Source organism: Odontomachus brunneus, unplaced genomic scaffold (genome assembly GCF_010583005.1).
Source record: "Odontomachus brunneus isolate Ranch 3 - 2012 unplaced genomic scaffold, Obru_v1 Obru_scaffold_031, whole genome shotgun sequence".
NCBI lineage: Eukaryota > Metazoa > Arthropoda > Insecta > Hymenoptera > Formicidae > Odontomachus > Odontomachus brunneus.
The window spans coordinates 210,853-224,015 of record NW_022639481.1 but is presented as its reverse complement, the minus strand read 5'-3'; the positions used below and the strand labels follow the sequence as shown (position 1 = coordinate 224,015).

General features: G+C 42.0%; 1 protein-coding gene across 1 annotated transcript in view; it reads left to right on the top strand.

Annotated features, from left to right (window-relative positions):
* LOC116843285 (neuroligin-4, Y-linked) overlaps positions 1-13,163 on the top strand; it is a 219,379-nt gene that overhangs the window by 201,801 nt on the left and 4,415 nt on the right. The window contains exons 5-10 of the mRNA XM_032813595.1: positions 6,008-6,240; positions 7,176-7,388; positions 8,418-8,556; positions 12,342-12,493; positions 12,597-12,715; positions 13,005-13,135. Coding sequence (XP_032669486.1) covers positions 6,008-6,240; positions 7,176-7,388; positions 8,418-8,556; positions 12,342-12,493; positions 12,597-12,715; positions 13,005-13,135 — 987 coding nt within the window. The remainder of the gene's footprint in view (positions 1-6,007; positions 6,241-7,175; positions 7,389-8,417; positions 8,557-12,341; positions 12,494-12,596; positions 12,716-13,004; positions 13,136-13,163) is intronic.

Sequence of the window (13,163 nt, the reverse complement as noted above, 5' to 3'; positions counted from 1 at the left end):
CCCCCCCCCTCTCTCTCTCTCTCTTTCTCTTTCCCGCTCGTTTTAATTCTTATTCGCTCGTTTTCGAGAGCGCCGCTCGTATAATTCACAATAATGCCGATCGTCGGCGTTGAAATGACCGCGTAAAAGGCCGGACGCAGGCATAAATTAAAATATCAAATGCGCGAATACCGGCGCGCGCAGTGTTTTTACAGCGTTAATTACGCGCTACCAATTATATTAACGGCGCGTTTCAATTAAGCTAATATACACCCGAGACATACATCGGCCCCAGTAGGCGAGTATGCGCGCACTTTCAATAAAAGGGATACTAAATTTCGCAAATTGCGAATTGGGCAACACGAATTTAGTATGCCGGCCGTGATTGTGTGTGTATGTATGTGTGTATATGTGTGTTTGTGTGTGTGTATGTGCGAAAAACATGATGGTTCCTCTCGATTACGGATTAAAGCGAAGTAAATTCGAATTTGCACGCGTTCACGTGCGATTCGCTTGAAAGGTGAAATATTAATCTCGCGGAAATTTTCATTTAGAATATTGCGCGGGGAAATCGCTTCTTTTGCTTCCACGCACAATGTAAGAATCTGAGCAAAATGTAGTCGAAATTTCGTGCGTGTATACTGGATGACCTTCGCCTGATACATTGATATATCTTTGCCTAACTCATTCCTCTTTGCCTGACGTATTGATCGCCTACATTAGCACCAACCTGCAGTATTCCTCACAACGCTTTAACTGAGAACGTGAGAGATTTTAACGAGATGGTGTTTCGCAATACTTTTTTCCTCTCTATGGCAAAATTGTCATTTTACTAATACGGAGTTACCATTAAAAGAAATAAGCAGAATTACTTCGTTATAATTTCCCGATAAGTTTATATTTTATATTTCCGAAAATCTCTCCAAGATGTATGTAAAGCTGTTCTCGCGTAATTTGTTTTACAATTTAAAAAATCTGCGAAAATTTGCGAGATGCAGAACATGCACAAAATGTACTTCGATCAACTCTTTTTGAAAGCACAGAGAACGTTGCGCAAAGAAATGTTCGCGCAGCAAAAATGTAGGAAATGTCATGAAAAGGCTTTCGGTTTCTTCTGATCCGTATATATCAAATTTCCGCAAAAAAATCATAAACTAATGTAATCGTGGAATTCTTATCGAAAAATATGCCAAAATAACCTGATAAAATAAAAGATAAACCAGTTCATTTAAACATAAATGTTGTAAATTCGAGTTTAAAATATTGCTTGAGAATATTGGCCCAGGGAATATCTTAAAATCTCCTGTGCCGAGAAGGAAAGAAGAAGCGATAACGCGAGTACGGTAAGTAACCCCGCGATCGGATGAGACCACGGCGTTTTTTTCTATTATCTAAAAGCCTCCACGCCGCTATTTTCTCTAAGCAGCTTCACGCACATCCGAGAAAAATAAGCTCGTAGCCGCGCTCGGATGCGGCGGCAGCCGGGAATGGGAGTCCCTAATTTTCAACGATGGACTTGGAACGACTATAACGACGACGCGCGGCGAGAAATTTTTCGATCCGCGCTGAATAATCCTTCCTCCGCCGCCGCTTTTACCTCAGCCTTCTCATCTCGTGTATCGAGAAATAACGTCAGGATCAAATTAAATTAAAGCAATCTCGAAATTCAATAGGGAATACCGCGATCGCACTCGGATCTGCCGTTCCCCCATTCGTTCCCCCTGTTTCCTCCTTCCCTCCTCCTCCTCTCTGTCCCTCTGCGACTTTTTTCTCCTTGCGCCGCGCGAGATACATCCCGCGTTGTGAAAGCTATGAAAAATATGTTCCACTCGGTTGACGGTTATTTTATTGGAGGCGAATTACGTACTTGGCCCACTTTACCACCGCGAAGCCGCCGTTGCCGCCGCCGTGACGTCTTTTCATTGAAATTGATATGCGGTGCTGTAAATTTCAGTGACGATATTTCCGATCCTCGTCGAGAGAAAAAGGCTCTGGTGTGTGTGTGTATATATATATGTATATGTATATATACATACCTATCACCGCCGTCGCATTTCTCACCCGTCAAAAATAACCCAATAAAAGATCACCGGGTTTCATCGGTGTTTTTTCCAATTTGAACTTTCTCGGCCATTTCGACGGTGCGTGCGAAGAAGGATAGGAGGGAGAATGGGTGGGTGGCTGAGAGGGGGCTAGGGGATCGAATTGATTTTCGGTACAAGTTCACAGATATGTGCGAGCGGCATAATATAATCCCATCTCGATTTCCATTTCACACCGCTGTCATTTTCGCTTGTTCTCTTCTTTTTTTTTCGCTCCACGCGACGCCTTCGGGAACATTGGAATACAATATCGACGCTTGATATTCGCTCAAAACGTTATTTTCGAACGCAAATCGCGGATCGCATAGCAACTGAAGTGCTCCACAAGAGGCTATGCAAATTTTATCAGAAAAGGATGTCCCGTTAATGCAGGCATTTGATCTTTGTCTAACTTAACGTCTATTGAAGCTAGCTGTTCAGGTAGACGAGTGTACGTAAATTTGGCAACAACTTTATGACTCGATTTGCAAAGATTACACCCTTAGAAACGCATCATACGGCACTAGTACTTATCATATAGAATAATGAAAAAGGAACACAAAAAGAATGATGAAATTTTTCTGAAATATGTGAAACGTAATATGGAAATTTGAGTACATATATATATATACACAACTTTTAGTCGCCAGTTGTTGCTGCATCAATGTAGAAAAATTTACATTATTGCATGATATGAATTTAAAATTGGAAATTTAAATTTTAAACAATTTTTGAAACTTGGAAAAATTGTGGAGCTTCCATCATCGATTGTCTCATATCGTGAAAGTCTATCTGTGTGATCTGGTCTAGCTATCGATGATAAAAGCTCTACAATTTTTTTTAAACGCATGTAGGAGGTAAATATATTGTATTGAATTTCGACAGTTGAATTGAACTGTATTTCTGGTTAGCTACCTAGACCAAGTCAAGCTGATAGGTGTACGTAAATTTGATAGTAGTTTTATATATTACTCGACTTGCAAAGGATTTGTATTCTTTATGAGTGGCTCATATGTAGCACTCATATTTATCACATAAAATAGCGAAATGGAGAAACACGAAAGAAAAGAATTATCAAAATTTATTCACAAACAATGTTTCACCTACGATATAACGTGAAAATTTGAGTGTAACTTTTAATGTAACTTTCAGTAAACTTGTGTTTACATAAACATGATCAAAAGATCATATTATTGCACAACGCAAATTTAATAATTAACTCACTACAGTATTTGTTTTATGAATGTAATTAAAATTGAAAAGGTTGTAAAAGTTACGCGGAATATTTCACGTTGTGATAATCATAATGGACCCCAGTAGATAAAGATCGATTGCCTATTGCCAGTGGGAGGAAAATATGTCCTTTAAATCTCGTTTCCGATTGAGACTTCTCGCAAGAGGATACAGTTTGTGTATATAATGACCACGATTTTTCGGCTCGCGAGGACGAACTTCCGGCTGAAACGATCCATTCCAGAAGGGTTCGGCAAACTTTCCAGCGCGGTCCGCGACGCTGCTCTGTCTCTCGTCGCGGCCCGAATTAAAAATCCGGCCGTTCCCTAAACAAACTCTTCCGCGCGCGCGCGCTCTTCTTTTCATTTCTCCGCGCGCGCGATAAATTACACTCAACGCCCGGGATAACTCACGCGGTAAATCGCCTGAAAATAGCGAAAGGCGCTCCGGAGTTAACGCGTTTTAAGCGAAGGCAGGGAGGGGGGACGCGGGTGGTGACGGCGGGGACGATGGGGCGGGGGAGGGGAGAGTGGATATGCGGGATCGCCGAGAAAGGGTCGACATTTTCCGGCGGCATTTCCCGACGAGGATATACCGTCGGAACGAGGCGGCGCCTTAACGAGGCCACCTACGCGGCGCCGGCAAGGTAAACAAGATTTTCGCGCGTCGCTCGGCGGAATTCAGCATCCGGACGACGATCAGGCTGGACTACCGACCTAAACGGACGGACGAAGAGACGAAGGACCGGGTGTGTGTTCGCTTGCGCGGCGATTCGCTTTAATTCGGACGTACGCAAATGAATTGCTTTAGCGGCGGTAATCGCCTTTGGAAATCCAGCTTCGCGCCAGCAGACGGAGGCTAGCCGCAATCGAATGTCGGCCGGTCTGACGAAATGGGCGAATCCACCACGTGCGCAAATTACCGCGCGCACGTGGTGGACGAGAGGCCGTTGTTCAAATGGCGAAGCAGGTCGGAGGCGGAGGAGAGAGAGGGTGATCCTGATTGCACTTCGCCTGGACAAAATTATCCAACGGCGGCGCCAAGCTACTATTAAGCTCTATTAAGGGTTATAATACTTCCGGAGCTTTAGCTGCTTATATCTACATTCTTTTAATCTTGTCGAGCATTCGATTGTCCAGCGGTTGTGTGGGCTCCCCCCTCCCTCAATTTGTTTACTTTTTAACTAAAGTCTTGCTCCAATTGAGTGAGATATTCGAAGTGTATCTACACTATCAGAGGAAAAATATCTACGAGATAAAAGAAAAATATCTAAAATATTTATTCGCGCGGCGGTTGCTAATAGCATGTTCACTTAAATTCAAATTCTTTCACTTAAATACTTGTTGTCATGTAAAGCTAAGGTCTTCAGGAAACGTACGTATGTACTTTTATCATTTGAAAGATATTTTATGTTAGTGTAAATAAACATATTTGTGGTGCCCTTCGAATAAATATTTTTTGTTTCTTTTTCCCATGTGCAAACGCGCGCCATTGTTTCTTGGATCTTCCTCAAATAATCTCGAATATATACATAACTCTCGCACAGTGACTTGCTTTTGTTAGTAATGATCAATGCGATTTACTTAAAATGTAGCATGCATTACGTAACACAACGATTTGTAAGCCCGGATTATATGCTCACCACTGCCCGTTGATATTCCATGGCGTCCAGTCTCCCACCGAATCCTCAGATTCACGTCCAAGTCCAGGTCCCAACATCCAGTCCCTAGAACATTCCCTCATCGTCCCACGTCGATTACACTTTCCCGACTTTATCACTCCGCTACATTGCACTCGCGACCGCGGTCGCTCCGACGATATTTAACGATTTAACGGAAAGTACGAGTTATTACGACGCCCCGGGGACACTGGCGAGTCGCGTGTAAACAAAACGGGAGCCAAAGACTGCGCGCGCGTTCGACAACAGAAAAAAAGAAAACATTTCGTTCTCGTGAACGATGATATTTATTCAGATGAACGGGTGATTCTTCATTCGTAAACAGAATTTCAACTTTTAATAGCGACGATGGAAAGATACGCGAAAAAGAGAACAAGATAGAGAAACGATACACGAGATAGAGAAAAAAATGATTGAGTTAATGAGACACCTTTCTGCTTGAACGAATTGGTATGATGAGTTTTTTATCAATTGATTCAATGATTACGCTTTGGTTGATAACTATATCAACTTACTGTCATGCTAACAGATAACTTGTTCAATAGATATAATATTTCTTTGAAAGTGGATGACTATCGATTTTGTCGACCCAATCGCTTTTTTTCAATATATTGAATTTCGTTTTCGAGAGAAATGACAGTCTGTCGCGTATGAAATATTTTGAAAATTTCATCACGATCGCAGTTACATTTCAAAGTCATAGGCACCGGCCTGTGAATCGATTGTGATGATATCTATTACCTTAGCGTAAAAAAATTCGTGAAAAATGAAAAGTCTCATCGAATTCGCCAATTCGTCGAAGCAACGGCTCGTGTCGAAATCTCGAGATAATCAATCGATGTCGCGGAAAAGCGCGATGATAAAGAACGTAAGAAAGACGCGTCTTTCCTTATGAATGCAGAGGTGGTAAATAGTTTTACTTATTTCCTGGAGCCTCCTCCGCGCTCCGCGAGTAAGTAACACGATTTCCCGCAAATTTGCCGGGATTCGGACTGTTCCAATGCTCCTGACGTGTTGACTCTCTACCTTGTCGCAGGCGGCGGGAGATCCTCAAGCCCTGCTTAGGTGCCTCAGGGACGTGTCCTTGAGCGAACTGGTGTCGGTGCCTGTTAAAGGATTGGAGTTCGCGCCGGCTTTCGGTCCCAGCATAGACGGCGTCGTGATTGATCCTGGCGATCCCGAGGATCAGGACTACACCCTGCAGGTCGACACGATCAATACGCTCAACAACATTCTGCTGAGGAAAGACGTCGTGGCGAAACTGTCGAGGTATACAACAGCTGTTGTCTCTTTTGCTCGTCTTCCCCTCCTCTTCTCCTTGTCCTCCCCAACAATCGTTATAACTCGCGAGATCGAGTCCCGAGATAAGAAGAAATAATGGCGAGAGAAAATAATAGCGAAAATAAATAGCGCGGAAAACAGCGGCGGCGATGTCCTGCTGCAGGACCCGTCGCGGAAACATAAAATCGCATCTCGCGTTCGCGGAGATCTCCTCTTCATTCTTTATTATGAAATACGACAAGCTCGCGCAAACAACGCCAGGGAGATCCACAAATTTCAGGCTTCGCAGTCTCCAATGACAGAGATCCCACGATTTAAGAGTTTTTAGAGTTTAAGAGTTGAGAACATATTAAAATAAAAAAAAGAAAGAAAAAGAAAAGAGAGAGAAATAGCCGAGACTGTTCGCGCAGAATGTCCGCGGCAAGGGCACGGCTGGCCATTCCTTTTTATTCCCTAGACTGAAAAAGATGTAAACGGCTTTTATGAGACACGATAGAATGTTTAGTCGGGGTCGTTAAATTTGTATCTTATTTTTATGGTCTATCTACTGTAGAGTCCAAGAAATAAAGAGCGACGGCCGCGTGTATGCTACGTATATTCTCCGCGCGCGTTGTTAAATCCTGCTATATTTTCTCCGTCCTCCTCTAAATTTTTCATTAGCTCTCTAAATATTCTATAATACGTATGATCCGGCATACAAGGATCCGGCATAAGCAGGAACACGAATTTCCGCAAGGTTCGTGGAATTTAAGAATCTCGTGGTTAAAAGTGGGGACGCTTTGTGCGTCGGTCAACTTTTTCTACATTTAAACGAAACTTATCGCATGCCAAAATTGCAGATCACGAAATCGTTAACATTTCTCCGCGAAACTCTCATTTTATCGTACGACGGGTGAGAAGAAGAGGCATCCCTGAATTTGCAGGTACGATCTGATGGTGGGGGTGGTTCGCTCGGAAGCGTATTTTTCGTTAACCGCGGACGATGCTCAGTATGGAATCGAGGCTGACAGGAGGACGAAGATCCTGCGCGAATTCGTGCGGAATACGTACACGTATCACCAGCCCGAGATCCTGGCTACCATAATAAACGAATACACGGATTGGGAGCGACCTGTGCAGCATCCTGTTAATATCAGGTAATTCTAAAGAGACTTTAAATGAAAATTTTCAGATGAAAATAATCTCATTGATTTTAATTGCCTTTCTCATTTCACTGAGAAAGATAGTTCTGCTAATTTAACAAAATATCAATATCCGCAACAAATGGTCAGTATAGAACGGCAAAAAATTCCGTTATGGAAACAAATAATTTGTTGTTTTCAATTTGCCACTGTAGCAACAGTTATATAACGGATACAGATGCTACTGCACAGTTAATCCAAATATCACATCATATCATATCAAAAATTTGATTTGTTAGCAATGCAGAGATTAAAAATGACGTTCAGCAAGTCAGATTTATTAACAAAGAAGTGTTTCTTTCTCCAAGAAATTGGAGAAAGAAATAACGACGCCTCAGACGTTCGGATACCGAATCTGTTTCTTCGAAACCACTCATTTTCTGTGCTGCAATATTTCACGTATACACGCACCTAACAGAAGCTATCTCGCACAGACTATAATGAGAGTTTCATTTGTCTTCGAACAAACCGTTTCTTGAATTTTGTACATCCAACAAATCATGTAATTTGTATCTCAAGCAATGTATGTCTGTTAAAATGAAAAATAATTTGTAACGGTAACTATTCGTTTCCGTAACAACCATCAAACAGTAAACGTGCTTTTGCTCTGGTAACAAAAGGGTTTCTCTTCTACTTTTTTATTTCTTACAATATACAATTGTATTGACTTCCTTTCCCCCTTTGTTATGTGATTATTTTCTTACATGTTGGAATATATCATTGCTAAAACACTTCATTGGGTTTTTGTTCATTAAACGCCACTTGATTAACAATTTATATATTTGTGTATTGGTCCGCGAAGATTAAGAGTAATACGCGCGATTGAATTGATAGCACTGATATCCTAAGGATTTTCCATAATTTTATTTCGGCCGTGGTATCACACCTGTATTACTTATTCAAATTTATTTTCAATCAAAATTTGGGCAGTGTTCGAAATGACGCAACCCTGGAAACCATAAAGGGGATTGTTCATTTTTTCAGGGACGAGACCCTGGAGGCCTTGGGAGACGCGAATACGGTCGCCCCAGCGACGAGAACCGCGGATCTTCACAGCCAATCCCATAGGAACTCGTATCTATATGTCTTCGATTACCAGACGAAATTCGGGGACTACCCTCAGGTTAGTCTGATCGACCAAGAAAATATTTCCTATAACCATAACACGAAAAGAAGGAAAAGAGAAAAAAGAAAAGGGACGGAATACTGCATACAAAAAATTTACAAAGTAGAGAACGCCTAAAAACATTTAGATACATATATTTTTTTATATTATTATATTGTCTCATATTATTTTATATTGTATTATTATATTATTTTATGTTGTTATTACTGATCTATATTTTTTATGTAAATATTAGTAACGTGTGTATTATTTGATTAAAAAAATACAAAATAGTGGTACGATATTTTAAACGAACACTCCACTATTTTAATAATAAAAACTCGATGTATTAATTTAAAATACAATTATTATAAATATTCCCGTTCGTTTTTCATTTGATTTATTTACTACATATGTACGAGAAGAGGAAGTTGGAATGCTCCGGAAACGCGGCAACGCGGCGGTGGCTCCAGTTCGTATCTGATTTCGGAAACTTACGAGAGGAGTACGGCCCCTTTCCACCCCCCCTTCCCTTTGCCAGCACCTAGTTTCAAACTTCGTATGAATTTCGGTCGTGTGATTATTAATGCCACATATATATTAGCAATATCCCTTCCTCTTTTCCCGCGAGATGTCTAACAAGAAGCGGATGCGCGGAGAGGAAATTCGAAAATTGCGCCGTGACGATGAGATCAGTTATTACCGTGGCGCGGAATTTCGGGATGTCGCGTTAAGACCGAGATAAGGTCGTGTTAAAAATGTCGTCAGCCACATCGTCAGTTATTCACTCTCTAAATTTCCTCGAGTAAAGTACCGCCCGAAAGGCAGAGACAGCCGAGTTATTCGTCTGACTCCTCACTCATACAGACTGAATTCTTCTACTCGGAATCGTCGACTGAGATTTTCAGTCGAAATCGAAGAGTGAGTCTGATGGACTTCATCGTTCGCCACTGAAACAAATTCACTTCGATCGACTGAAACCTCCACTCATGTGAATTAATAAACACTCACTCACCTTTGTGATTTCGAATTTTGGAGTGAAGTTCCGCTATAAGAAATTTACAGAGCGTCTTTTAGAGAGATTATATCCGTTAGCTAACGCGATTGCTGATTCATCCTATATGCACATACGTTATTCACATTTTTATGTTCTCCTAAAATCGATGAAAGCAACAGCTGGCTAGCGATTAGTTGGCGATGTGACAAGGGAACGGTTAAAGGGCTTCCCCGAAACATGCATTCGTATGGATTCGAGTTAAATGCTCACCCTTGTGATTCCGAGTGGTGGTACTTTCACCGCCACATAAGCGTGCCACGATTCGAATGAATTTTTATTTGCTTTAAGCGAGATTTCGCTACAACAAATCTCGAAGATTACGAGGATCTTCATTATCGCGATCATTAACCTATCCCCTTCTGTGTGCGTATATATTCTTTTTACTTACATTTACTTTTTTATAAAAATCAATGAAAGTGATAGCCAGCTGATGATTATTGGCGACTAGAAAGAAACGATCAAGGAAGCCTTGAGTGAGGAAATATTGAATGATTATTATAGTCGAAACGTATTTGCACAACTCAAATTGTATTTGCGCATCATTACAATTTTTTTGTTTGCATTTAACATCTGCAACGTGTATTGTCTTTATATTCTTTTATTTTGAAGTATTGGTTTTTCGTATTATCAGTTATCGTCTGTTGTAACTTGGTAATGATGAATCATATACTTAGATTCTTTTATTGATTTCATATTTTGAGCTTTATTTTTCACAAGTTTTTTAAGAATGTCTTATTAGGTTGTTTTTCTTTTTTTAACGATTTTTTATGAAGATTTTGTTAAGTTTTTTATGAGTGTTTTGTTGGGTTGTTTCTCTCTCTCTCTCTCTCTCGTACGATTTTTTATAGAGAACTCTTCTTAGGTTTTTTTTAGAAATTTTTGTATTTTAAATTCAGTTTGGATTTGAGTCAAAGACTCACCCCCTTGTGATTTTGAGTGGAATAACATTATCACCAATGTCTTCATCTTCTTATCATTTCGAATGAATTTTCAATCACTTTGAGTGAGACTACAAATTTTAATAAAGAGGATTACGCGTCTTTACTATCGCGATCACTGATCCATCTTGTGGGCGTATTTATGTGTATATTCTGTTAACGTCAATGAAAGCAACAGCTAGCTAGTGATTATCAAAGAAAGGGTCGAAGGAAGCGCTTGAAGCTTCCCCGAACAAGAATATTATTTCCATATTTATACTCTCATAAGTTCGGCGAGCAACAACAGCCGCGGCGGTCGAATTCTAAAAGAATTCCAAATAGGGGTCGATTTGAAATTCCACGCTCACCTCGCACCTGCAGCCCGCCGTCACGTGCTTTTTCTTTCTCACCCTATACCGTCATTTCACCGGCACCTTTATACCTTACACCCGGCGCACTTTGCATACGAATATCGTCTGGCACCTCGACCCAGGACGATCACCGTTGCCGTCGCTGGCGAAATGAAAGTGCATTAAACGTTCAACACGGGCACACATACGCCTCGCTCCCCTTACCCCCTCGTCCTGCGTCCCAGGCCAACGGAAAGAATAAGGATCGCGCGTAAACGCCACCCACGAACTTATTGCGCCGGCACGACTGCATCCGGCGAAACGTTTCGGTCGTGGACATTTGCCGGATGTTTTGCAGAAACGCCGCACTAACTGGTTGTTTCTTATTCGCGTACACGCGAGAGCGAACCGTGTAAACTCGACTGTTACGAATATTTCCGTTATTAGCGGACTGCAGCCGCGAATTATCTTGGTCGAGTGATCTAGTTATCCTTAGTAATTTGAGAGAGAGAGAGAGAGAGAGAGAGAGAGAGAGAAGAGGGAAGAGAGAGACAACACTTACTAGCTTCTAATTACTAGACACTTAGAGCCGCGAGTCTGCAGATACGTTATGACTGTTGCTTAGTCGAGGAAACGGGGACGCAACCAACAAATTCGTGATGTGCGAATTACTTGGGATAATTTCGCAACAGTGCCTTCGTAATCGAAAGATCAATTGCGTCATAACTGCGGTATGACGTATTCATTATTTCATCGGCGACGAACACTAATCTTCCTGTTTTTCCCGATTTTCATTAATCGCGATCACGGATTATCCGACAAATGCGATCGCGTCCATCGCGATCATCGCGTACATCGACAATTCGGTCGGTCATTCGGTAATCATTAAATCCGCCTCGCATTTCGCCCAATCTCGGAATCGGAAACATCACGTGGCCGAAACGCGGCTCCCCGCGACCGCCCACTAATACTACTCGATCGCGCTACTTCTCGTGAATAATTCGAATTTTTCGAGGACGCGAGAGAGCTGCGGGCGTTCGGGGGCTCGTTAAAATGACGCGCAAACGCCGAGGTTTGCGGAATCGGCCGAGGCATTCTTACAATTTCAACCAGCGGCGCTCGGCCGCTGGTCCCCGGCAGATTCCATGAGTGCTTTCGTATGATCGAGCGTAAAAGAGGGGTTCCACGACCTCAGAAAAATTCTCTTGAATTCTGCGGTCACTCTCGATCCACTCGCCAAGCGCTTCGCCCTCCCTCACCTCCCCAACCTGCTGCAGTCGATTGAGCCTTCAGAGGCGCGATCGAAGCTGTCTCGAGACGACTGGAATTTTTTTTAGCCGCGCTGTCTTGGCCGCCAGAGTTCACGCTGCGTGCTATTATTGTAATGTGCAGTACGCCTTAAAAAAAAAAAAAAAAAAAAAACATTGATGTCACCTTAAATATTTCGCCGATCAATAACTCTGACGATTACCTTCGCAGAGGCCGGGCTGCATTCACGGAGAGGAGCTGCCGTATTTTTTCGGGGCGCCCTTAGTCGGAGGTTTATCCCATTGGCCGAAGAACTATACCAGGGCCGAGATAGCGCTCTCTGAGAGCGTGATACTTTACCTGACAAACTTCGCACGCACCGGGTAAGTCGTGAAAAAAGAGCATTCCCGCGCGGCGCTCGTAAAATTGGAAACTCGCAGTCCCGCAGTCGCTGCTGCTATTAACGATTTTGTTCTCCATTGTCAGGAATCCGAACGAGGGCACTCCTGATCCTGGACCCCTCGGCTCCAGGCCGGAAAGGACCAAGTTCAAGAATATCGATTGGACCGCCTATGAGGCCGTCCATAAAAAATATCTTAGTATAGGTAGGCCCACTTCGTGTTTTATTCCTTTATCCGATATCACCCGCGGTATAGTTTATCGATTTTGTCACATTTTATTTTTAGAAGTTTATTTTCTGCTTCATTTTTTATCATAAAATATCAGACGCCGCGCTAACAAAAACTTCCATTGTATATTTTTATTTTATCTATTTAATATGTTGTCTCCTATTATGTCTTTTTCTTCATGTATTGATTAATATCCGTTTTCATTATCGAAGAATAAATAAAGGATTTGTAAATCACACTTTTTTTACTGAAATTGCCTTTGCAGAGATTAAATCGAAATTGAAGAACCACTATAGGGCCCACCGCCTTTCTTTTTGGCTAAACCTGGTGCCTGATCTTCACAAACCCGGCTCAGACGACGTTCCTAGGTCGCATCACCTTCTCGACGCCGAGCAGGTGCGTCAATCTCCTTATAGAAGCAATT